At 54.5% G+C, this 25,267-nt stretch overlaps 2 protein-coding genes across 10 annotated transcripts in view; one reads left to right on the forward strand and one right to left on the reverse strand.

The window, feature by feature from the left end:
* The window catches only part of APMAP (adipocyte plasma membrane associated protein), a 97,888-nt gene that overhangs the window by 16,779 nt on the left and 55,842 nt on the right, over positions 1–25,267 (forward strand). For 2 of the 8 annotated variants that reach the window (XR_004345837.1, XM_032605583.1), the window contains exons 4-9: positions 3,639–3,731; positions 4,951–5,067; positions 6,190–6,364; positions 6,824–6,958; positions 7,378–7,570; positions 10,436–10,564. Coding sequence is in view for 7 of the 8 variants with exons in the window: in XM_032605583.1 (XP_032461474.1) it covers positions 3,639–3,731; positions 4,951–5,067; positions 6,190–6,364; positions 6,824–6,958; positions 7,378–7,570; positions 10,436–10,564 (842 nt within the window). In the remaining variant the exon portion in view is untranslated. Of the gene's footprint in view, positions 1–3,638; positions 3,732–4,950; positions 5,068–6,189; positions 6,365–6,823; positions 6,959–7,377; positions 7,571–9,788; positions 9,839–10,435; positions 11,518–25,267 lie in introns of those variants that run through there. The other 6 variants (XM_032605586.1, XM_032605585.1, XM_032605588.1 and 3 more) reach the window with 5 other exon arrangements.
* CST7 (cystatin F) lies at positions 7,809–24,165 on the reverse strand. 2 transcript variants are annotated; one of them, XM_032605593.1, is made up of 4 exons: positions 23,970–24,165; positions 16,307–16,479; positions 15,318–15,434; positions 7,809–8,319 (listed from the first exon to the last, which is right to left on the reverse strand). In XM_032605593.1, exons 1-4 carry the CDS (start codon positions 24,034–24,036, stop codon positions 8,164–8,166), a joined length of 513 nt encoding a protein of 170 aa, XP_032461484.1. In that variant the 5' UTR covers positions 24,037–24,165; the 3' UTR covers positions 7,809–8,163. The 2 variants fall into 2 exon arrangements, with proteins under 2 accessions (XP_032461484.1, XP_032461485.1); XM_032605594.1 differs by lacking the exon at positions 7,809–8,319 and adding an exon at positions 14,032–14,681 and having other exon boundaries at positions 23,970–24,162.

The following is a 25,267-nucleotide window of genomic DNA, read 5'->3' on the forward strand; positions in this document are numbered from 1 at the left end:
TATCTACAAGTGAAGATAGTTTTATTTCCTCCTTCCCAATAAGTATACCTTTTATGTCTTTTTCTGGTCTTATTGCTTTAGCTAGAACTTTCAGTCCAGTATTGTAAAGGAGTTATGAGAGCAGACATCCTTGCTTTGTTCCTGATTTTAGTGGGAAAGCGTCTAGTTTTCACCATTAAGTATGATGTTAACTGTAGGTTTTTTGTAGATATTCTTTATCAAGTTGAGGAAGTTCCCCTCTACTCCTAATTTGCTAAAAGTTTTTATCATGAAATGAGTGTTGGGTTTTTGTCAATGCTTTTTCTGCATCTATTGATGTGTTCATGTAGTTTTTCTTTACTCTGTTGATATTGTGGATTACTTAACCGATTTTCAAATGCTAAACTAGCCTCGCATACTTGGGATAAATCCCACTTGGTTGGGGTGTATAATTCTTTTTATACATTGTTGGATTTGATTTGCTAATATTTTCTTGAGGATTTTTGCATCTTTGTACATGAGAGATGTTGGTCTGTAGTTTTCTTTTTTTTTAAATTTATTTTAATTTATTTTTGGCTGCGTTGAGTCTTCGTTGCTGCGTGAGGGCTTTCTCTAGTTGCGGTGAGTGGGGGCTACTCTTCATTGCAGTGCGCGGGCTTCTCATTGCGGTGGCTTCTCTTGTTGCGGAGCACAGGCTCTAGGTGTGCAGGCTTCAGTAGTTGTGGCACACGGGCTCAGTAGTTGTGGCTCGCGAGCTCTAGAGCACAGGCTCAGTAGTTGTGGCGCACGGGCTTAGTTGCTCTGCGGCATGTGGGATCTTCCTGGACCAGGGCTCGAACCTGTGTCCCCTGCACTGGCAGGCAGATTCTTAACCACTGCGCCACCAGGGAAGTCCGGTCTGTAGTTTTCTTGAAATGACTGTCTGGTTTTGGTATTAGGGTGATGCTGGCTTCATAGAATGAGTTAAGAAGTATTTCCTCTGCTTCTATTTTCTGGAAGAGATTATAGAAAATTGGTATCATTTCTTCCTTAAATGTTTAGTAGAATTCATCAATGAACCCATCTCAGCCTGGTACTGTTTTGGAAGGTTATTAATTATTGATTCATTTCCTCAATAGATACAGACCTATTCAGATTGTTTCTTTCTTCTTGCGTGAGTTTTGGCAGATTGTGTCTTTCAAGGAATTGGACCATTTCATCTACATTATCAAATTTGTGAACATAGAGTTGTTCGTAGTGTTCCTTTGTTATCCTTTTAATGTCCACGGGGTCTATAGTGATGTTCCCGCTTTCATTTCTGATATTGGTAATTTCTATCTTTTCTCTTTTTTGTTAGCCTGGCTAGAGGATTATTTATTGGGTTGGCCAAAAGTGCATTTGGGTTTTCCGTAGCATCTTACAGAAAAACCCAAACAAACTTTTGGACCAACCCAGTATTTTATTGATCTTTTCAAAGAACCAGCTTTAGTTTTGGTGATTTTTCTCTGTTGATTTCCTGTTTTCAATTTCGTTGATATCTGCTCTAATTTTTATTATTTGTTTCTTCTGCTTACCTGGGGTTTCATTTGCTCTTCTTTTTCTAGTTTCCTGAGATGGAAACTTAGATGATTGATTTTAGGTCTTTTTTCTTTTCTAATATATGCCTTTGATGCTACAACTTTCTTTCTAAGCACTGATTTCTCTGCAGCCAGAAAATTTTTATAAGTTGTATTTTCATTTTAATTTAGTTCAAAATGTTTTCTAATTTCTCTTGAGGTTTCTTCTTTGAATTATGTGTTATTTAGAAGTGCACGTTGTTTAATCTCCAAGTATTTTGTGATTTTCCAGCTCTCTTTCTGTTATTGATTTCTAGTTTAATTTCATTTTGGTCTGAGAGCAGACGTTGTATGATTTTTATTCTTTTAAATTTGTTAAGGTGTGTGTCGTGGCCCAGAATATGGTCTGTCTTGGTGAATGTTCCATGTGAACTTGAGAAAAATATATATTTTGCTGTTGTTTGGATGAGGTAGTTGATATCCAGTTAATCAGTGATGCTGTTGAGTTCAACTGTGTCTTTACTAATTTTCTGTCTGCAGGATCTTTCCATTTCTTTTTAATTTTTTTTTATATCGAAGTATAGTTGATTTTCAATGTTGTGTTAATTTCTGATGTACAGCAAAGTGGCTCAGTTACACATATGTATACGTTCTTTTTCATTATGGGTTATCCCAGGACATTGAATATAGTTCCCTGTGCTGTACAGTCAGACCTTGTTGTCCATCAGTATCTGTCCATTTCTGAGAGAGGTATGCTGAGGTCTCCTCCCCTAATCATGGATTCATCTGCTTCCTTGCAGTTCTGTCAGTTTTGCCTCATGTATTTTGATGATTGTTTTTAGGCACATACATGTTAAGGACTGTTATGTCTTCTCTACAGTTGACCCTTTGTCATTACGTGGAGGCCTTCTTTATCCCTGATTGTGTTCCTAGGTCTGCAGCTGCTCTGAGATTAATAGAACTACTCCAGCTTTCTTTTGATTAGTGTTAGTGTAGTATATCTTTCTCTGTCCCTTCATTTTTACTCTATATGTGTCTGTATATCTAAAGAGGGTTTCTTGTAGACTGCATATAGTTGGGTCTTGTTTTTTGATACACTCTGACAGTCTCTGTTTTTTAATTGGGGTTTTTATACCATTGATGTTGAAAATGATAATTGATATACAGTTGACCCTTGAACAAGTCGGGTTTGAACTGCGTGGGTCCACTTGCACGTGGATTTTTCTCCCGGTAAATACATTCTGCAGCACTACTCGTCCGCAGTTGCTTAAATCCGCGGGCGCAGAACCTTGCGATGCAGAACCTCTTGAATGCAGAGCCTGGAGGATGTGAGGGCTGACCATAAAGTTGTGCACAGGCTTTCGACCGTGCACAGGGTGACAGCTGACACCCCTAGCTCCCAGGTTGTTCAAGGGTTAACTGTAGTTGGATTTCTGTTTCCCATATTTGTTACTGTTTTCTGTTCATTGCCTTTGTGTTTTTATTTCTTATTTTCTCTTCCACTCTCCTTCTGACTTTGTAGTTTCAGCTGAACATTATGATTCTATCTTCTCTCCTTTCTTCGCATATCAGTTATGCTTATTTTAAAAACTTTTTTTAGTGGTTGCCCTAGAGTTTGCAATATACATTTAAAAATATGGAGCATTTCATGAATTTGCACATCATCTTTGTGGTTCCAGTTCTAGTGTATGTGCTGCTGAAGTGAGCACTTAATTTTACACCGAGGGCCTTCCTAGCAGTTCTTCCCCTTTGGTTGGGTGTAATCGGCTTCAGCAGCAGACACTGACATGAAGCAGACGTGAACAGCCCCGAGTGCTGAGCGTCAGCCCGAGGGTCCCCGCTTCTTTGAGGGTAGAAAATCCTGTTTTTATCCCTGACTGGTGTCTGCTGTGCCCTGGATCCAGCCTCGGGGTCACAGCCATGCTGTCTGAGGCCCCCGTGGGGTTTATCGCTGCACGTGTTAAGACTTTTGTCCCCAGACACCACTTGCCTTCATCTTCAAAACTGCCGTTTCCTCTCTGGAGATAAAAAGCACAGACTGGCCGCCTCTGTTGTAGAAGGTTGTGAGAGCACAGTTTTTAGGCTAACCCAGTAATACCCTTATTCCCTCCTGTCTTTAAACAGATGTAATGTTCACTGGTACAGCAGATGGTCGAGTCGTAAAACTTGAAAACGGTGAAGTAGAGACCATCGCCCGGTTTGGCTCAGGCCCATGCAGTAAGTCAGTGACCCCTGGTGTGTGTCTCTTCCAGGCACCCAGGAGGGTGCCAGGAGGAGCTGTCTTCCCCAGAAGTCGGGTCCTTGGAGGAGGAGAGCCTGACGGCCCAGCTAGAGGCTGCCTGGGCTCCTCATTTGCCACCTGTGCTTGCAGTTTCCCATCCAGCTGTGGCCGTGGCCCTGCCGGGCCCCCACACCCCAGAGCTGCTGCAGGAGGTGCTGGGCTTTGTTCCTCACATGCTGGAGCGCGTTCCTGTTCTAGCCCCTCAGGAACCTCAGCCCTGCATCCAGAGTGAAATACCCTTAGGTCGCTCAGCTTTTAGAAACTCACTGTTTAAAAACTGGTAGCTCCCAGACTTATTTTTTTAAGAGCTAGAATGTTTTTCTAAAAATGATGCATTTTTATGGTGAAATGCAAACAACGCAGAGAAGAAAGTAAAAATCACCTCAGAGTCTTCTCAGATGTAACTGTTAACAATTTAATGAATAACTTTTCAGATTTCTTTCTGTTCATGGATACTCACACCCACACATGGTTTTATGTGATGGAATCATACTCTACATTTGGGTATTTAACCTGCTTTTTCCCACTCCGTATTTTGCCTGTAAGTGCCTCTGCAGTAAGTGCCCTGCAGTATACACCTCGAGGAGCACACCCTGCGGTGAGCACCCTATAGTAAGCACTCTGCGGTAAGTGCCCTGCAGTGAGTGCCCGGCAATAAATAGGCTCTGCCACGGGTTTAAAAAGAGTATAGGTAGTAGAACAGGAGAGTGGATCTCAGCAGTAAACAGGAGCTTTCCCTTCATGACGGGAGGAGGGACGCCGCCATGTCCCTGGATGGGCGCAGCATTCAGGTCCAGCTGTTGGGCCTAAATGCGACTCCTGAGGTTCTGGGGGATTTGGGAGTGGGGCCTGTGTCTGCTGACGTCCCTGAGTGAACTGTTTGCGTCTCAGGATGCTGATGTGAACTTGATTCTTGAGTATCAGTTGCTGTGCTTATGTCCACATCCAGATTCTCGGGTGGTGCCTCTAGACATGCTGGACAATTGTCCTAAGCTCTAGGGGGCTGGAACATGGGGGGCCGAGTCTGTCTCTGAAGCCATGGTCTGTTTTGTTCTCTACAGCATGATGCAGGTTTAGGACGGGGTGGAGGAGGTGTTTGGACACTGAGGGGCCACAAATCTTGGACCAGCCACTGATTCCTGTCTGTTTCCCTAGAAACCCGAGATGATGAGCCTGCTTGTGGGAGACCCCTGGGCATCCGGGCCGGGCCCAACGGGACCCTTTTTGTGGCTGATGCATACAAAGGGCTATTTGAAGTAAATCCCTGGAAACGTAAGTGACAGTGACTTGTTTCCTTCTGTGATGATTGCTGATCTTTTAAACAGTATGTGCATTTATTTATAAATGGATTTAGTAGAATTTGTTCAGTACAGTCTACTGGAGACCCTGATGTTTTTCTTATTCACTGAATGGAACTGAAAATATTACCTGCAGATACCAGCCAGTATTCACACCGTGTGGCTCCTCACTTATGCCTGCTTCTGGCCCATTCCCTCCTTTCCCCTGGCCTTTGTGTTTGAGCCACAGGATCTCAGAAGGACTCATGTTGAGGATGTTAGGCTCCTCTTCCTATCTTTACTTCTCTGTATTTCTCTGCATCTGGTCTTGCTGTTTGTTTTCTGCCTCTCTGTCTTTTCCTTCCTCCAGTTCCTTCTCCTCTTTCTCTCCCCTGACTGAGCACGATGTCACCTCGATCAGTGCCACAGTATTGCTGTGTGTGCTTCAGCGGGAGGTTCATGCTGAGGGAGGAGTTGCCGTCGTGGGTGGCGCACCGGGCCCCTGGGAGGCCCCCGCTCTGCTGGGTGCTGGCTGTGTGAGAGTTACTCAGCCTCTCTGTGCCTGCTTTCCTCACCCACGGGGCAGGGATGACGGGAGTGCCTGCCTTGCGCGATAGTTGTGGGGGGTTTAAATGGGATTATATGTGGGAAGTGCTGAGCGCTCCTTGAACGTTTGTGCTACAATCTAAAAAGATTTACTATGATTCCTGCCTTTTAAATTTAAAAGCAGATGAGGTGAACTTTCTGTATTTCTCTCAAGCAGACAAATAGAAAATTGCCTTTTTAGCCTAAGATTCTTACCAGATTTTTAAGTCAGTTGGTCTTGATAAAAGGAGTTCCTCCTCATCCTTAGAGGGAGGATTCTGCCTTTAGTGGAGCTGGTCTAAAACAATTCATCACCTAATAGAAAGAAAGGAAAACACTGATTTTTACTGTAAGAAGGAATAAATCTTCTGTCAGGACACGGAGAAGCTCATTTAGTTTTTCCTTGTAAATCAGTTAGGCCGATTGATATTTTGAAATTATTGAGTTACACGTTCTTAGAATACAAGCAAGTCTCTCCCCTTCTTTCTTTCTTCCCTTCTTTCCTTTTCTTCCTCCCCCCGCCTTGCCTCAGGTGAAGTAAAACTGCTGTTGTCCTCCGAGACACCCATTGAGGGGAGGAAAATGTCCTTCGTGAATGATCTTACAGTCACTCGGGACGGGAGGAAGATTTATTTTACGGATTCTAGCAGCAAATGGCAAAGACGAGATTATCTGCTGCTGGTGATGGAGGGGACAGATGATGGTCGGTGAGTGTTCCTTCTGGATCTTCTCCTCAGGGAGGCTGTAGACAGGCAGGATGACTTCGCAGAGCTTATTACATCCAGGAATTGTTGGGGTGTTTCTGAGCATAGTACTCAGCTTTTAAGGGAGGATCTTACTGTCTCCTGGAAACAGGTGACGGACACAATGAAACAGCGAGATGTTCTCACTTTCTTCTTTGGAGAAATGAAGGTAGAATGGCCAGGCTGTCTGAGGGTGTGGTCTTGCAGCGGGGAGAGACCTCACAGGTGACCTCTGAAGGGGACTCCTGTGAGGCTGCAGCCACGGTGGCCCTCCCTGGTGCTGAACCAGTGCTCAGGTCAGCAAGAGAGCTGACTGTGGGCTTGTCTGGAGGAGGGTGCCTGAGGGCCTAGACCGGGAGCAGGGCTCTAGCCCAGCAGAGGCCCCCAGACACCCCGTGTGACCTCCGCTGTTGGCGCCCGCAGCCTGTTGGAGTACGATACCGAGACCAAGGAGGTGAAGGTTTTGCTGGACCACTTGCGGTTTCCCAACGGGGTACAGCTCTCGCCTGCGGAGGACTTTGTCCTGGTGGCGGAATTGACCATGGCGAGGATCAGGAGGTGCGTGAGCTGATGTCAAGTCCACCGAGCTGTGGGCCGGGCGGCTGTGAGGTGTCAGCTGCAGAGCCTGGGACGCAGCGGGTGCCTGTCCTGTGTGATGAGAGAGTCATCTTCCCTCTCCCTTCCTCAGCCTTCTTGCGCGTCATGGGCTGGGAGAGTCTTGATGGAATGCTGGCTGCGATCCCGGCCCTTTTCCCTGCTGGTGGGCCTGGTCCGGCCCTGCTTCCCGCACCTGCTTCTTGCTGGGTGGGCCCAGGGCGCCGAGGGCTTCTTGGAGCAGACGTGCCATCGTTCGTGATGGACGGGTTTACAGTTGTATCCATTTGGTTATTGGGACCAAGACCAATTTGGTGCTTGGCTAAAATTTTTCCTTCAGTTGGGGGGCTGCCACTCATTGCCTGCTTGGGCGAATTTTTCAGGTTCTACGTGTCTGGCCTGATGAAGGGAGGGGCCGACCTGTTTGTGGAGAACTTGCCTGGATTCCCAGACAACATCCGAGCCAGCAGCTCCGGGGGTTACTGGGTCGGCATGTCGACCATTCGCTCCAATCCTGGGTTTTCCATGTTGGATTTCTTATCCGAGAGACCGTATCTTAAAAGAATGATTTTTAAGGTAACTATGAGAACTATTGATTTCAAAAAACAAAATGAAAATGCATCTAATTATGGGTTTTTTGACCTTTATGGAAGCTCTGAAAATTCTAGTTCTGCTTATAGTATTTGGTGCTTTTAATGACTTCTTTAAAACATATTTTATTCTTTGCCTTGTAACGTAAATGTAAACATTTGAGCCCTCTGAGTTTTTTCTCTTGGTTTCCTTGTCTGGGTATTTTTATCGTCACCCTCCCCGTCGTGACCTGTTGGGGCCTCTAGCCCTGCCTGTCCCTCTTGCTCTCCGCTCTCCCTGAGACCCCGTCCTCAGCAAACTCAGCTCTTCCTTGAGTGGTTGCAGGTGCCCCTTCCTCCTGCCCCGCTTCCTCCTGCGTCCTCGGAGCCTCATCACCCCCTTCATGGGATTTCGCCCATGTCCTTAGTTTCAAATACTAACCTGTTTGAGACTTAAGGTCCTGGAAGGTGCTGGGCAGCAGTTGCTGAGTCTGTGCGGCACGTAGCCCTGTGTCTGGGCCCTGCCGAGGGCTGTGGGCACCTTCTCAGTGAGGCTGGCCCATGGCCTTCAGTGTTGTTCCGAGTTCGGCAGGTCACTGTTCAGAAATGACGCATCGTCGGCTGCAGAGTTAATCTGTTCGCTGGGACCTGGAGGGGGCAGAATGGCAGTGTGCAAGGAGAAGGGTCTTGAGGAAGGCCTGACCAGCTGTGGGGCCCTGGGCAGGGGATGTGGTCTCTCTGCCTCAGTTTCTCCATCTGTCAAGTGGGAAGAATAATAGCACTTCACTAGGTGATGAAAAATTTAATGAGAATATGCAGATGATGCCCTTAGCTGAGTATAGTGAGTGCTTGAAGCTGGTACCCATCAGAGGATGTGCTCTGTCCGTGGTGATCGCATCTCTCCCCTGGTTGATAGGCTGCATCTCTGCACCATCAGAGCAGGTGCTTTTTCTGTTGAGTTCTCTCCGTTATCCTCAGCGCCTAGAACAGTGTCTGCATCAGGAGCCAAGACCGTGTGTGAGAAAGGGCCAGCGGGGTGGGCGTGTTCCCGGACGTGGGCGTCCTGGGCAGGAGTGGCCCGGCGTCGTCATGTGGCTGGGAGATAGATGGTGGGTCTGGGGCAGGTGGGAGGTGGGAGGTGGGAGAGGACCACAGGCCTTGCAGACTTGAAATGGAGGTTAGATTTTCTTCAGAATGTTGTTGAAGTCTTTGAGGATTTTCTTTTTTTAGTTTTGAGGCAACATCAGACCTAAAAAGTAGCAGGAAGGGAACAGAGGATGTCTTTCCCTCAGCTGTTTGCAGGCAGGTGGCTGACCTGTCGCCCCCGGATGCTCCAAGCGCTGTTCCTATAGCAGCGATGACCCCCTTGGGATAGGATGTCCTGCGGATACGGGTGACCCTCCGGTGCACAGACCCAGCTCAGGCTCGCCAGTGGCCCAGGGGTGTCCTTTGTAATGGGACTGTGCCCAGGATCGGGCTGGCTTAGTCGCCACCTGTCCTTGTCCCCTTCAGCCTGGAGTGGCTCCCAGACCTGACCTTCAGGATCCCCGGTCAGCTCTGCTGCAGAATGTCCCTGCCTCGGGCTGCCTGGTGTTTCTCACGGTCAGGTTCAGGCTGTGCCTCTCCGGTGCCCTCAGCGTGACCTGTCGGGAGGTGCGTGGTGTCCACTTGTCCCTGCAGTGCCCGTCACCTCATCCAGTGGTGGCTGCCGGGTTTCCACTGTGAAGTTACTCTTTATCATTTGTAATTAATAAGTATTTTGTGGGGATAGTTAGTAAGTGTCATTATGGTCTCGGGGTTGATGGTTTTATCAGTGATTATGATCTGTTAATCATCGTTGCTTACTTTGACGCTCACACTGTCCGGCTGTGGCCAGTGGGAGCCCCTTCCATATGGCCCCTTGACCTTTGCATGTGTCCCAGTCGTTCTTGGAGTAGTTCCTGCTTCCTGGCCCCGCACATTGTTCAGGCGCCTCTTGTTCTTTCCCTGCCGGGCTCTGGGATCAGCCGTTTGTCAGGGAGCCCAGCTTCTCCTAGAGGGGACAGGTGCTAAGTGTGCTTACTGACGGGGGGTCGCTGCTCCCAGGCCCTCGTGACAGAGCTGGGGATGTATGCACACGTGTTCGTGCACAGACCCTCACACCTACATTTATGTGTCTTCATCTGTTTCTTTAAATTGAAAACCGTAAGTAAGGCTGTATCTCTGCTTCCGGTCCCATACCACAGGATTTATGCCAGTTTTCTTACCGTCTGTGTTTGTACTTCCCTTCTCTAAGGTGAGAAACCCGGGTCTCATGCTCCTTCATACCTATGTGATCAGATTCCCCAGTTGTCCCTGTCTGTAGCCATTGTCCCCTGTCACGTGGCCTCAGCTGTCATGTGGCTCGGCTGTCATGTGGCCCCAGCATCACGTGGCCCCGGCTAGGGCTCTAGCACCCATGCCAGCCCTTTTCCCTCCTCCCAGCCGTGTGCAGGGGCCTTACCTCTTAAGGGCTCATGGCCTGTGCCAGGTCACCCTGCTGCAGGACACCATCTCCCCTGCTTGGGCCCTGACACCCTGCTTGGAGCCATGGCCCTCTCTCTTCTCTAGCGTGGACTCTCCCTGCTCAGACCGACTCTCTGGTCTGGGCCGCCCCTGCACGCACCTACCTTGCTTGGCTCCACAAGCTACTTCTTGACTGAATTGTTCAGGTGTGGGGTGTTGCCGGTATTTTAAAAAGGCAGCTGCAGTGCCGTGTGGAAGCGAGCTGGTGGGGAGGTGGGGGGCAGGGTGGGTGGGACGTGCACAGCAGGTGACAAGAGCCACAGTGCCCGGCCTGCAGGACTCCACGTGGCCCGTGTCATGCTCTCCTCTCACTGTGCTTCCCTTTCAGCTGTTCAGCCAGGAGACGGTGATGAAGTTCGTGCCGCGGTACAGCCTCGTCCTGGAGCTCAGTGACAGCGGGGCCTTCCGGAGGAGCCTGCACGACCCCGATGGGCAGGTGGCCGCTTACGTGAGCGAGGTGCACGAGCACGACGGGCACCTGTACCTGGGCTCCTTTAGGTCCCCTTTCCTCTGCAGACTACGCCTGCAGTCTGCTTAGGCCCGTCGTTGCCCTGTGCGCCACCCCTGGGCCAGGAGGTGCGTGGACACACCCTTCCCACCTGCACCTGCCGGTACGCAGAGGTGTGGTGCAGCCTCTCGGGGCACTGTTACCTGGACACCTGGACTTGGCCTTGCATCTGCCCTGGGGAAGATGAGTCCCTTGTCTCTTAAAAACCTTCCCAAGTGCAGTGATTCTTTAGGCCCCAGGGACTTGGTGCACTTAACAGGCTTCAGGTGTGGGGATGGAGCTGTGGGTGAGTCGGCTGGCGTCTCGCTTTTGCTGCTGGCTGTGTCCCGCCAGCCTCGATGTCTTTGTTGTTAAATGGGTGATACCTGTCGTTGTGAGAGGGGCTCCGGGAGGGCGCGGAGAGCTCAGAGGAAACGTGTGTGAAGCCTTGGATGGGCTGTGCAGGTGAAGAGGGCACGGCTACGTTCCCCAAAATCAAGTGAGACCTGAGCCTCGGCCCTGGGCGTCCCTCCCGTGGCTCCCACCCTCCTGCTGCACCTGGCCCCTCCCTACCCGGGTACCCGCCAGCGCTCTGCAGGCAAGGACCTGGGTGTGTGTGGAGGAAGAGCACGTTGATTCCAGCAGCTCAGAGGACTCACCGGCTTCTCCGTGGACAGCCTGCCGTGTGGATCAGAGGATGGGGAGTGAAGGTGGGCGCTGGGCAGCAGGAGTCCTGTTCACAAACCTGGTTCCTCACCCCAGACCCAGGTGTGAATAGTGCACGTGCTGGGGTTGCGTCTGTTCTAGTGTTACAAGCCTGACGCTGCTCTGTATCCTGACGGGGTGTCCACACGTGGTCCCGGTTGGGGGGTGATCCGTGTGATTGTGGTAATTAAATGGACTTTCCTGCTGATTAACCTCTGGATGGTGTTGCCTGGGAAGTTCTGTGCTTTCATCTACTGTAACAGTGAGTAAGGTCTTGTCCTCTGCCTGTCGTAGGGGCCGTTCTGCTGGGGTCATGTTTAGATTCGCTCGGGGCCTCCCCTGTGCCCGCCTGCCTCCCACGCTGACTCAGTCCACATGACACCCCTCTCCTGTTTCCATTCTGCAAGGTGGGGCTGATGTCTGCTCCTTCCTTTCCTGCGTATTTGTGAGAACACATCAGGGATTGTGTCTCTGGAATTGTCTTTGTAACTTGAAAAGGCAGTATTTTGACTAGGGGATGACATTGAACGTCAAGGATGGCCGACATCGTGGTGAGACTTGGACCGTTTGTGCCTTGTGCTGGTTCATAGCTCCTTTCCCCTACCTGCTCTGCACCATTTTAGGGGAGAGAGTCGGGGTCTGATGGGGGCTCATTCCGAGTTGCCTGCTTGGGGCCAGCTTTACGCATAGCTGCGTACAGCAGAGTCAGACTGGCTGCATGGCCGTGATGTGACCCGTGTCCTGTCAGGTGTTGTAACTTCATAGGAAATGCTTTTTAACAGGCAACAGTGCACCCGTGTATCGAGTCTGCAGGAATAGTAAGGTGAAACCTGACCATTCTGCCTCGAAAACACAGAACCCAAGCGTGCTGACCCTGAACATTTCTTCTTGGTTGGGAACTGAGGGCTGTGCTCTCAGTGCAGAGAAGCTGGTAGCTTTTCACAGTTTTCAGCAAAGGTGTCTTTTTTTTGTTTTGACTCAGATGTTGATTTTCTGTCTCAAAGTGTCATTTCCTGTATTTTATCTGGTAATTTGCCATGATGAGGTGCAAAATATAGCTTCATTAGGCTTAAATATATGATAGGTTTTTGTTGTAAACATGAAACGGATTTACTCTAATGGGAATTACTAACATGATCTTAAAATTAAGTGATTCATTCACTGTGTGCTGCTTTGTCATCGTTACAAAAGCTCCATCAGGAGTCAGTTGCTGCCTTTATAGGACAGAGGCCCCGCGTTGAGGTTTTTGTCATCAGCCTTCTCTCTGCCGTGTTGAGTTTTCATGTGCACTGACCTCTTTGTGATATAAGGAGACGTGGCCGCGTCTCATGGGGGAACCTAGGCTGGGGAGGGACCTGCCTAGGGGCACAGGCGGCTGGGGGCGAGGAGGCAGGGTGGCTGCCCAGTCCAGGGGTCAGGCCTGCGGGTGCCTATGTCCCGGGCACCGAGGTGGGACAGCAGCGGGGCTAAGCCTTGCAGGTGGTCCTCTGGGTGGCTGCGTTCCTCAGGGCCTGGCCCGTCTGCAACCCGGGGAGGGCTGGGCTGCATCTGGAGTGGAGGCCCTGAAGCTGGATCCCAGAGTCTGCACGGCTGGTGAGCAGGGGCGGAGGGCCTGGCGGGGGAGGCTCTGGAACACAGTGCAGGGCAGGCGTGCCTGTCGGGAGTTAGACTGGTTTTGGTCAGTTTGAGACCTCAAGTGTTTCTTCTTCTTGGTCATAATTCTGGTACTGTATGTCTTAGAATCCTGTGTCCTTAACTTTACATTTTCCCAGTGACAGTGAATGAGATGAAGGTGCAGCTTCCCACTGTCAGAATCATTCCCTCTTAGAGCAAAGCTGATAAGTTTTAAGAAACAGGTAGAATTGGGTGGCAGCATGGGCCACCACTGGTTGACATCCACTCCCTGTGGTAAGTGACGCTGTCACGGGCACAGGGGGAGTTGGGGGCAGGGCTGCCATGAGGCTGCTTCCCGTCACACCTCTCTTTCTCACACCACGTGAGGCCTGTGGGGCAGCGTCCGGTTGGTCTCACAGTTGTCAGGAGACACTTGGCCTTGTGCTCTGGTGTGTGTTTGAAAGTGAGGACGGAGGGGACCTTAGAGCTTGTGTCCCCTGCATCAGTCACAGGGGCCCCACAGGTGTGTCGTGAAGCGTCTGGCCCTGGTGCTGGACCCCGGTGTGCCTGCCGTCCTGCTGACGGACGGGGTCAAGCAGGGGCTGAACTTGCTTGTGTTCACGAGAGGGCTGCCTTCAGGGGCCTTCAGAGTCTCGAATGAGTCCAGCATCGTGTGGCATAGTGGCCGCCACTGCCCCTGAGTTAGTGACCAGGAGGTGAGTCAGGGCCGCAGAAATGGAGGCAGCTGTGGAATCATCGTGACTCTCATCGCCGCAGGAGCCAGAGGAACTTCACTTGGTGGTTCGCGTTTGTCACGTTTATGACAGCGAGCTAAGTCGCCGAATTCAATGCACATTTTCTGTTTCCTGTGAATTACCGAGTCGTTCTTTTAAAGGTGACAGCACGTTTGGCGCTAATCCGTAGTTGGACGAGGACGCCCAGGCTCATGGTGCAGGGGTCTGGGTCCCCTGCTCCCGCTTGGCCCAGCCTTGTGCCGCCTCCACTGCGAAGGCCTTCCCGCCTTCCCACCCACGGCGGTGCCCCCCGCCCAGCAGGTCCCCCACCCTGCCTCCCTCTCCGGGCCGAGCCGTGGGATCTGCTCCGTCCCTGCCCACCTACCTGCCCAGGCGCAGCTGCCGAGCCTCAGGCAGCAGAGAACGTGGGGGTGGGATGCGCAGAGGACAGCGCAGCTGGAGGTGGGGGGCCTTGGGGCTTTGGTCTTCAGTACGGTTCAGTGGCGAGGCCCCCCAGGGCTTTGTGGAGGGAAGGGGGCCTCCTGACTTCCCCATTCTCCCCTTAGCAGGTCAAGCAGCGGCATTGCTTCAAGGTGATCAGTTCTTTATTCAGGTTTATTCCTAACTATTCACCCAAGACATCACTGATGCCTGGTCCCTGCCCAGTGCAGGGACAGTTATTCAGATGGAAAGATGGCCCTCTGGGCTTTCCTCGAGGGCCTGGGATCTCAGGGCAGTGAGGTGGGAGGGTCCCTTGGGGTCGAGAACCCGTGTAATCCCCATTGGAGGACTCGCCCTGTCTGTGCAGACCCTGAATCTAGGTGGACAGCGTTGGGGAGACTAGTTAAGTTTGGGAGGAGGCTTGATGTGTTATATCCAGTGGACTGCCATTCTGCTCTCAGGAGATGCTGTTTCCCAGGGCCCACGACAGCAGGGATGGAGCTGGGAGGCGGGAGTCAGTGACAGCGGAGGACAGGCACCTTGAAGCTCTGGAGCCAGGGGATGACCCAGACTTCAGAGTAGCAGCTGAGAGTCTGAAACGAGGGTGATCTGAGAGTTCCCCTTCACGGAGGCTTCCCACCCCGCCAGGGTAACCTCACCTGCCGCAGAGGTGGGTTCCCAGTGCCACTGCCTCAGGCGGGTGTGTGTGTGTGTGTGTTTGTACACGTGTGTGCTTGTGCTTGTGTGCTCACGTGTGTGCGTGTCTGTGTGTGCGCCCACGCATGTGCATGTGTGTTTTCTTTACTGAAGAATTCGCTCCCTGCCCTGGCTTTATTTTGAAAAACTTCAAACCTACAGAAAAGTTGAAAGAATAATTCAAAAATATATACTCAACACATGTATTTACAAATTACCAAATTTTGCCACATCTACTCTCCCCGTGTGTGTATATAAAATTTCTCAATTATGTACAAGTTTTCTTTTGCTCTCCCCCCACCCCCAAACCTGCAGTGTTTACTCCCTGGAGGTGTGCCTGTGGGAGCGAGGAGGGGTGTCGTTTGGGAAGTCCTGGGGGGCTGCCTCTCGCTCTCCCGTGTTGGGGGTGGACGTGGGCGCTGCTCAGGGGTGGGGTCAGGAACCTCGCAGGTAGAGCAGTGCCGAGGGTGATTTCCGAGGCTGCGGAGGTGGCTGGGGGGTGGTGAGCGGTGGGGAGGCCAGAGCCCTCTTACCTGCTTCAGGGTGCGGTTGGTCTGGAAGCTGCAGTCGTCCAGGCTCGAGTGCCTGGTCTTCTTGCAGGTGGTTCTGCTGATGTCCAGGTCCAGCATGAACTTCAGGCCCTTCACTATCTGAGGGGATAGAGGGCGGGCCTGGGTCACTGGGTCTAGGACATGGTGAGAGATGGGGTGAGCTGGGGGCCCACTTCCCTCCCCCCAGGCTTGGGCATGCGCTCCTGCAGACGGTGGAGGCTGAAGACCCCAGTCCCCGGGTCTGGGCCCCTGGAGTCCTGACACTGGCTACTTATACCCGTGCAGACCACCCTCCATGATAGGGACAGCATCCCGCCCTGAGAGTTTGAGGTTACCAAAGAGAAGAGAGATAATAGAGTCACCCCCCCAATCCTGTACCCAGGGGTGACCATTATCGTGAGTCAGCATGTGGGGTGGTGTTGGGCAGCACACATCCTTGGGGCTGTGGGTCTCTCTCCCCAAGGCCAGCTCCCTGGTCAGTGACTGCGAAGCTTGCTGACTGGCTGCACCGGGCCCCTGCTCGTCGAGAGTGGCTGCGTCCTGTCACTGACTGTGTCCTGTACCCTCATTGACCTGTGTTCTCGGGACCCAGGACGAGCCAGGCCTGGCTGCCTCGTGGTGTCCCCGTGGGAGGGGGAGCACTGAGCTGCTCGTATGGGGCCGCTGAGAAGCGTGGGGACCTTGCAGGGTGTGACACTCCTGCAGGGACGGGGCAGTGGTTGGGGGACATGGCCGCAAGTGCTTTGGGGTTGTGGAGCAGTGGCCTGCGGGCAGCCCGGCAGGCAGGCAGCCCTGAAGGTGGGCGGCGGGGCAGCTTGTGGCCCGTGGTAGCCGCCCTCGCCCGCCCTCCTCCCTGTGTGCTGTCCGGGAGGAGCCTGGTGCAGTGAGAGACGGCGCCGGCCTCGGTGCTTGACTCTGGTGGCCCCGGTCCGGTTCTGGCCGCCTTGGGCAGTCCTGAGCCCAGACCCCACCTGGACGAGGGCTCTGCTGATGTGTGACTCCCGGAACAGGAAGGCATCGTTGCTGCAGTTGTTGAAGCTCTCGGCGCTGTGTCTTGCTGCCCTGAGGACGTCCGGGTCGTTGGTCTTGATAGTCTTGGGAAATCCTGGCTTCACACCTGAGTTAAGGATCTGGGAACAAAAATCTGGACGAGAAACAGAACCAGACAAGAACGTTAGCTGTGGGGGGGTCCTTGGTCCAGGGATCATGCCTCCCGCCTCTGCTCCCAGTGTGGTGCCCGGCCCACCCGCCCACCCGGCCTGTTCTCCCCTCCCATGGCCGTGTACCCTGCCGGCCCATCCATCTCTCGCCCCCCAGTGCGTCTGCCCTCCGTCCCCGTGGTTGCCCCGTCCTCAGCCGAGGGCCAGTGCGGTGGGCGGCGCAGAGGTGGATAAGATGTGGTTCCGTCCTGTCCCTGCCCGCATGTGTCCCTGGGTTCTGTCCTTTCAGAACCCAGGTTGTTTCCAACAGTTACAGGAGCCTGGACACCCCTGCCCGCCCTCAGGCCTGGAACCTCTGTCAGGATGAGCCCTGGTGTTCCGAGAAGTCGGCTCTGGCCTATGAGTCCGCCCTCTGGCTTCGACCCCTCAGCTTGTCCCCAGCAAGTGGCCGAGGGGAAGTGCTCAAAGGCCGTCCTCCGCCCCCAGGACTCTCGACCGAATCCGCCCAGCTGCCAGGTCCCGCGGCACCCGTGTGTTGCCTCCTTTGGGGTGTTTGGGCAACAGGTGGGTGGTGGCTTTTCTAGTTGGTGGCTCAGGGGTGACTTGATTTCAAATTTATGTTTCTCAGTTTTGCTGCAGTGGTCACAGACTACTTTTATATTAAAATCTAAAATGAGGGGGAGGGAGAATGGGAAGAGGGTTTAGGGTTGTAGATTACTTCTCTAAGAATTCCCCAGATTTTCCTGAAGTCATCTTGTGCCAGAAGTGACTCGGAGCTGACCCACCCCCTGGTGCCAGCTCAGCTGTTTTCTTTCACTGAGTCGTGTGGAGAGTGGGGTCCGCGCCTCGTGCACGGCCTGCATCGGGGATCAGCTGCATCCTGGCCGGTGTGGAGGGTCCACTGCCCTGCGCTGCCCTGGAAGGTCACTCTGCCTCCCTTGGCCGTGACCTTGGGGAGCACCTGTGGTGCATTCAGTGGGGGTGGGGTCAGCACGTGGTGGACCCGCTGGAGCCACAGGAAGTAGAGACTTGTGGACGAGCTTCCGGGTGTTGCGTGCGGAAAGGAGGGGGCAGTGCTGCCCGGGTCCCCTCCTCACGGGGGACTCGCTGGGACTGCAGACTCAGGGTGCTGGGTGTGGGCCCCGCCGTATTGAGGACACACGGTTCCCTGGTTGTGAAGAAGTCTCGACTCGTGGGAGGAAAACAGTGGTGTGAGGTTGGCAGTGCTTGGGGGTTTTGTTCCTCAGGGGCTGGACGCGGGTGTCCCATTGGAGACAGGGCCCCCCAGCTGAGGACCTTCACCTCAGCTGGGGGTTGGGGTCAGGGTCAGTGGCCTTGCTGGGCCGGGACCCAGGCACCCGGCAGGACGGCCCGTGTGCAGCTATGTGTCCAGGAGCCTCGGCCAGGTCAGTCCAGTACGCTGGGACCTCTTCTGGGGGCCGGCCTGTACGTGGGTCACAGCAGAGGGGGAGACATGGCGGATGCCAGCTCAGCTCAACTCAGTGGGGAGGTCTTGCCAGGGTGTCAGTGAGCCCTTCAGCCCAGAACGAGGTTTTCGGAGGAGGCTGGTCCCACCGTCTGCCGCCTGAGGTCTGCACAGAGCCCCCCTTAGAACTGGACATCTGCTGTGGCAGTGGGCACACGAGACCCCCAGCGGGTGCGAGAACCAGGACGGCCAGAGCCGGCCCTATGCGGCCTCGCTGAGGGGTCTCCTCTCCAGTTGGGTGGAGCGGTGGAGGGGGCTCTGGCAGTGGGCAGAGGAGGCGTGGGTCTGGTCTGGGTAGAATCTGCAGAGGGCCCATGACCCTGGGGGTGAGCCGCTGGCACTCATGACAGCCTCTTTGTAAGGGGGGCTGGCACTGCCCGCCCAAGCGGGACCCCTCCTGGCAGGTGGGCCCCAGCTGGGTCCCTGGGTCGAGATGGAGCTCTGGATGGCTCTGTGAGGCCCCCTCAGCTGGGAGGCCTGCTCCACCCCCATGAGAGCTTCCCAGCAGGTGAGGTTGTCGCTCTTCCCCCACGAAGCTTTGTCCCCAACGTCTCTGAGAGTCTCCTTTGCCATAATCCGGCCCTCACATGACGTCCCCAAAGACTCTGGGGTGGGCCGTGGCTGAGGTCTCTGGACGCGGCAGCTGGGTTGGTCGGCTGGCTGGGCCCTGAGCCCGTGGCTCTGACTCTGGTGCTTTGAGGGCTGCTGGCCTGCTGTTGACGACAGGAAGTCCAGTGTGTTTTTCTGTTTTGAAAACCGTTCGATTTCTGCTTGTCAGCATAGTCTGAACAGCAGACGGGAAGGACCACCTGGTGGACGGTCCAGTCGCCCATGTGTTTGTGGGTCTACATCCACGGCTATTTTTTCTTTGTACAAATTACATATATTGCTTTTTCTGATTATAAGCTTACTTGTTTGGTAGGAAACTTGAAAAACACAGAAAAGTACAACAGAAACATTAGAGCTCACTCTCAGTGTTGCAAAGGTAACCACTGCTACCTGTTTTTTAAATAAAGTATACTACATTTAATTTCGCTTGAACTTAACATGATTATAATAATGAAGTGAAACTAGGTGAGGCCAAACCTCTGATGATGTCTCTGCCAAACGTGTGATGTCAGTTCTAAGCAATTTTGGTAAAGTTACAAAGAGGTTGTAGGAAACTTGAAGTTGGTTTATTTTTAACTACATTTCCTGAAATATAGGCTTCAGTTAAGTGAGGTTTCATCAGCAGAGTTATCTAAACAAACAGTAAAACCCCATTTTTAATTTTAAAAAGTTGAAAAGTCAAACCTATTTTCAGAGCAATTCTTCAGAACGTCCACAGGGCAAGGTTGGTGCAGAATAAGCCCAAAGAGGGGCTCTCCTTCCGGAAGAAGACAGGCAGCCGGGGGCCCTGGGCCCCAGCCAGCTAGCCCCCTCCCACCACCGCCAAGGGGTACCCCCTGGGCTGGCCGTGGTCCCATCTACAGGGAGGAAACAGGCCTCGAAGGAGTGCAGGGCGGGTTAAACCTAGGTGTGAAAGCTGTGCTCTTTTTCTCTCAAGAAGTATTTCTCAGTAGGTGCTGTGGGCAACTCCAGGTTGGGGGCAGGACAGTGATCTGGCAGAAGGGGCTCAAAGAGGGAGCTGGGGGTGGGGACCAGTTAGAAGGCACGGAAATGGGCCAGGGGAGCAGAGGGCAGAGCACGAGGCAGACCTGACTGCCCTTAGCTGCAGGCTGGGTGCGGGGGCCACGGGGGGGGGATCGTGAGTCACGCCGGTGGCAGGTGGTGGCCTGGTGACGTGGACTGAAAGGACAACCAGAAGGAGAGGTTGTGAGGAGGAACAAACACTCTTCATCACACACGCTGGGGTGGGGGAGGGCCAGGCGGCGCAGAGAAGTGAGGTTTCCAAATAAGCCGGACTCCCTCCCCCATCCCCTGCCAGGTGGGGCATGGAGGCTTTGGCCCAGAAAGGCACTGGGAAGAGGGAGGTGGGCAGACCCCTTGGTGAGGGGCGGGCTGAGTCAGGAAGGAGAGAAGAGGGCCCCTTACTGCTCTTGGGAGAGAAGTAGCTCTTCAGGTGGTCTTGAAAAAAATGACTCAAGACGGCAAGAGATTGGGCAAGAGATGGGGGGCCGGAGACTTGGGAAGATTAGGGTGACAGCAGCGCTGTGCCTGGGTACTGAGCGGGGGCTCCAGCCGCCCCCGGATGCACAGTTGTAAGAGCCCCGGGCGAGTGCAGTGTGCAGGGGCGCGAGGCTTGGAGGGAGGACGGCAGAGGCCCAGCTTTCCTGGGGCCAGAGCAGACCCCCCCGGGGTGGAAATGCGAGCGCCTGTCGTCTCAGACCTGGGCGGTGGAGCTGGCCCTGGAACTGAGAGCGTGGGCAGGAACCAGTGCGGGACCTGCCTCTGGCAGATCCGTCCCACCTGCCCTGGCACAGCTGGGACCTGCTCCAGGAGCCAGCACGGCTGGGGATCCTGCAGGCCCCTGGGCTGCTCAGGCTGCACCAGCGGACTCCCGGCCACCTGCTTCTGTGAAGTCACCCCAGGCCCCTTCGACACCCCCTGATTCAACCTGATTCAAGGGAGTCAAGGAGTCTCTCCTCTCATGTGATCAGAATGGGAAGCAAAACGTCAAGGAAACATTCTGATGTTTCTTGCTGAAAAGTGTAACTTTCCATCTAAATCACAAGTGATTCCTACTCCAGCTCCTGTCCTGTCCTGTCCCTACACCCCTTTCTTCAGAACTAACACCGGCCCCACTGATTTCGGTGGCCAGGCTCTGCGCTTGCCCTCACCAGTTGGGGCACTCAATTCCCTCCACCAGTGTGTGGGCACTTCACAAACATCGAGGGGTTCAAGGCAGATCCACAGTTGAGCAGGTGGGGCTGGAGCTTGGGGGACATGGTCAGCAGCCCTTCGGGTTGCGGCAACAGTTAACTGTTTCTATGCAGTTTAAAGAGGATGGAGTCTGCCCTCCAATTACCACCAAACATGCAGCAAATGTCCCAGGAGAGGACAGTAACTTCCTGACAAAGAACAGCTGGTAAAATGAGTCAGCAGCAAATGTTTTTGGTAAACATCCCTCAACTTGCTTTTCTGAAAAATGAAGACGTGCGATGATGTCCTGTAGGAGGCGCTGGAGCCTGGGACGCTGGCTGTGCGTCCAGGGGTGCTGGGCCCTTTGGAGAGTCCAGTGCCTCAGGCCGCGCAGCCCCTCCTTCCCTGGTGTGGAAGGGAGAGGGGGCTGCTCAGGCAGCTGAGGCTCCCTACCCCTTCCTGTTTCAGGAGTGTCCTGTGTGTGGCTGGGAGGTGGGGGGACCCTAGAAGGGAGCCAGGGTGCTCAGGAGCCAAACACTGAGGCCCCCACTGGAGGCTGCCCCACCGTGTCCCCGGTGGTCTCCTCGTGGTGGCTGCTTCCCTGCCAGCATCACGGGGCCCTTGTCATGCCACGGGCGGGGTCCTGGAGCGCACACTAGGAGAGCTGTGCCCAGGGAGCGGGGTGCTGGTGTCCACTGCCCACCTGGAGGTTCACTCCGAGCCTCGCCCCCTCTCGTGACACCAGAACTCAGTGTGCTGGTGGTTGCCCTTAATTCCGTGGGGCCACACCCACCCGGCTGTGCTCTGGGGGCTCTGACTAATGAGTAGCCCCGTTGTTTTGAGAGCATAGGTGTCCCCCGGCACAAACAAGATGCTGGTTAGTCCCTGCCTTAATCCACTGGGACATGCCCAGAGTGAGTCCCAAGTCTGCCTCTCAAAGGCTGTACAGCCTTGGGGAAACTGCTTGACCTTCCTGAGCCTGTATGATGGGTGATGATGGCACCAGCCCCACAGGGTTGTGGTGGGAATACAGGAGACCATCCGTAGGAAGATCTTGTCGATAAAGGACATGCCATAGTGCCATGATGATCAAATATGGGAAATGGCTGCAGTGGCGCTCTGAGGGCAAATGGGTGTCCCCACTGGAAAAAAGAAACCTCAAAATGCAGAGGGTGGGTCACTGGCCCTCACGCCGAGATGCAGCAGTCCCCCCCCAACCGCCACCCTGGGATGCAGACCGGCGTGGGCCTCCCTTGTGGTGGGTGGTCTCTGGGTCCTGCCACTGGTGACGACGGCTGCTGGACCCCAGACCTTGCCAGGTGGCCTGTGATGGGAAGATGGGCCCCTGTGAGCCCGACTGGGAGGGCTTCCCAGGAGAGATGAGAGTCAGGTTGAAAAAGGGCTTCCATTTTCAACTGAAGGAAAAGTGGCTGAAGAAATCGATGTAGCAATTTCCTAGGTTCTGAAGGGCTTGGGGAGGGAGGCTGCCGGGGTCAGGTCAGCGTAGTTGAGCGCCAGGGGCGGGGAGAAGCCAGGTGCCCAGGTGGCAACACTCGGGGCCCCTGTCCTCCCACCACGGAAGGCTCTAGGATCTGTTCTTAGAGGAAGGCCGTGGGGCTGAGGGGCGGACTCGGGTCTGGGGCCGAGCTGTCTCTTCTCGACCCCCAGACAGGGGCCCCCAAGCCACTCACTCGAGCCCGAGGCCCTCGCTGGGGCCGTCACCTGTCACCTGAAGGAGGCAGCAGAAAGGATCTGTATGGCGTAGGGGCTGCGGCCAGCAGAGGCTCAGGAGCAGGGGTGCGGGTGGGCAGCTGCCCCCCACCCCAGGCCCGGGGCATTGCCTTCCGTGGGCCACTGCAGCCAGGTGCCTCCAGGGCCTGAGGGGTGCAGTGGTTTACCCATTTCATGGACAGTGAGACTGAGGCTCAGAGAGGCTCCGGGTCCCAAGGCCCCTGCATGTGGCTTGGACTCTGGACCCTCCTCCATCTGGGCTGTGGGGCTGAGAGCAGGCCTGATGGGGGAGGGCCAGGCCAGCCAGAGGGCTGTGTCAAGGGCAGGCCGTCTTCCACCTCCCGAGGGGGCAGGTGCAGGACTGGGTTGGAGAGGGTTTGGTCCAGCACCAAACCCCAGCAGAGGGGAGGCAGCCTTGCCAAGGGAAGGAGGCCAGCGTCCAGAGCCTCCTGGGCCAGGATTCCCCACACAATCCTGCTCTGCTTGTTAGGGGAGGGAATGAGGCTGGCAGAAGCAGCTTAGGAAAGCGGGACAGAGGGCACGAACGTTACATCCCAGTGCCGCGGAGGTGGCGGGCCCCTCACTCAGGCTTTCGGAGGGAGTCACTTCCCTGGTCTGAACGTCCAGCCACTTCCCTGGCGTGGCCTCCTCGGTTGGGCACTAAGGGGGCCCAGGAGGACAGACAGCTCCCGGAGGAGAGGACCTGTGAGGCTTCATGGTGTGAGCTAAGACCGCGGCTGGGGGAGGGGGCAGAGGCAGGATGTCCTGTCTGCATGGTGCCTGAGATGGTGCTGAGATGTCACCCACTTCCGAGGCTGTGACCTCCAGGGACTGAGAGGCTCAGGCTATCTCCTGGGCACCTGCCTGGGCACCCCAGACCTGGTCACCCGTGGCCAGGCTCCAGACCTCTTCAAAGAGGGAGGAGAGCAAAGACCAGTTGCTACCTGGGGGCTGTATCCTCCACCTCCCGCTGGTCACTTCAGCCCCGGCTACCAGCTTCCTCGTGCGCATGGGGCAGGTGCTCACGGGCTGTGTTACTGGGCAAGTCGCCTAACCTCTCTGTGCCTCATTTCCTGGCCTACAGGTGGCGGCTCCCCTCGCCCTCCCCCTAGCTCTGGCCTGGCTGGAAGGATGAAGACTTAGGTTCCCCCGAGCCAAGTCACAGGGCAGCAGCAGAGGCAGGAAGGGTGCACCATCAAATAGAAACGGCCTGACTGCTACCCTGTGCGCTGTCTCCATGGAGGGGCCGTGGCGGGCCTCCTTTGGGTACTTGCAGACCCCTGGAGCGGTGGGGGACAGAAGGCACTTCCCCGGTCCCCAGACCCCCCCAGTCCCCCTCTGCCGAAGCTTGCTCCCCACAAAGGCAGCTGCTGTGAGGTCCCCTGGAATGTGCCTTGGGAACGGGGTTGGGGGTCAAGCTCACGGCGCCTGGACGGTGGGGAGGTCCCCTCTTACCTTGCGAAGGGTCCCCCGTGGCACCCAGGACGAGGCCACAGACCAGCAGTACGCCGGCAGGACGCATGGCTGCACACAGGGCTGTGCTGAGCAGGGGCGCCGGCAGCGAGGTGCTGGGGGAGCCCCGCCCCGCGAACCGCCTGCCTGGGGTGCGGGTGGTGGTTTCTTGCTCTTCATCTCCACATCTAGCAGCTACAAGCTCAACCGCTTCCTTTGTAAAAGTTTCCAAACAGCGATTATTTGCAGGGGAGGGGAGGAAGAGGTAAGAGCTGTGAGCAAAACTTCTGCTATTTTCTACCCTTGAAACACATGGAAGAGACGTTGCAGCAGAAAAATGAGCAGGGATTTTCAGAAGCACACGCACTTGGGGTTCCTTCTCCAAAGGGTACGCTCCTCAGGCCTAGATTCTGGGGTCTGAGTGGCCCCCTGCAGGAGACTGTCCTCCTGCTGGCGTGAATTAGGTGACTTTCCCTGGGAAGTAGCAGGAAAACGGGGTTCAGACTGCAGTTCAGAGGATGAACTTCGCCAGGCCTGGAACCAGGTGAGGAACAGCATTTGCTGATGAGTGATGGATTCTTGAACCTTTTTGGCTCAGAGCTGGCAAAGGAGAGGAACAGTGTCTGGGCTAGAGGTCCCGGCACTCTGCCCAACTTCTAGGCCAGGCCTACGGTTAGGAGTGGGAGCTCTGGAGCCAAAAGACTTGAGGCTCTACCTCTGAACACCTGGCTCACCTTGGGTGGGGGACTCCAAGCCTCAGTTCCTCAGGTTATGCTGAGGTTTGGGGATGTCGTGAATGTAAACGGCCACTGTGCTTGTGCCCTCCACCAGGCATGGCAAGGAGTTGGGCTTCCCCTGTGCTCACGGCCTTGACCCTGCAGTACCTCGGGAGCCAGCGGTCACTCCTGCATGTCCTCAGTGCGGTGGCTCATTCCCACTTTCAGAAGTTCCGGGGGTTGGGGAGCTCAGAGCGGTTATGGGACCTGCCTGTCACTGCACTGTCTCTGGCCCTCGGCCCTGTTGTCTGTGAATGTGGGTGATGGTGCACCTCACCGCCCAGGCCTGGGGCGAGCAGAGGCTCAGAGAGGAGGAAGGAACTGGGGTTAGAGCAGCGTTACGGGCCCCCCGGGGAAGTGTGCATGTGTGCGCTGTGTACATGTGCCATGTGTATGCGTGTGCATCCAGTCTTTACATGTGTCTGAATGTGAACATGTGGAAGTGTGTTTTTCTGAGTGTGAATGAAAGGTGTGTATGTGCTAACACGCAGATGTGTATACGTCTGTGTGTGTTTTGTATGTATG

Source organism: Phocoena sinus, chromosome 15 (genome assembly GCF_008692025.1).
Source record: "Phocoena sinus isolate mPhoSin1 chromosome 15, mPhoSin1.pri, whole genome shotgun sequence".
Classification (NCBI taxonomy): Eukaryota; Metazoa; Chordata; class Mammalia; order Artiodactyla; family Phocoenidae; genus Phocoena; species Phocoena sinus.

Bases quoted from the DNA above. Each gene is read 5' to 3' on its own strand.
- CST7 (XM_032605593.1), bottom strand. From the start codon at position 24,036: ATGCGTCCTGCCGGCGTACTGCTGGTCTGTGGCCTCGTCCTGGGTGCC. The intron at 16,480-23,969 runs GTAAGAGGGGAC...TTTCTCGTCCAG, and splicing joins CACGGGGGACCCTTCGCAAG to ATTTTTGTTCCCAGATCCTT. The intron at 15,435-16,306 runs GTGGGGTCTGGG...CTATCCCCTCAG, and splicing joins TCAGCAGAGCCCTCGTCCAG to ATAGTGAAGGGCCTGAAGTT.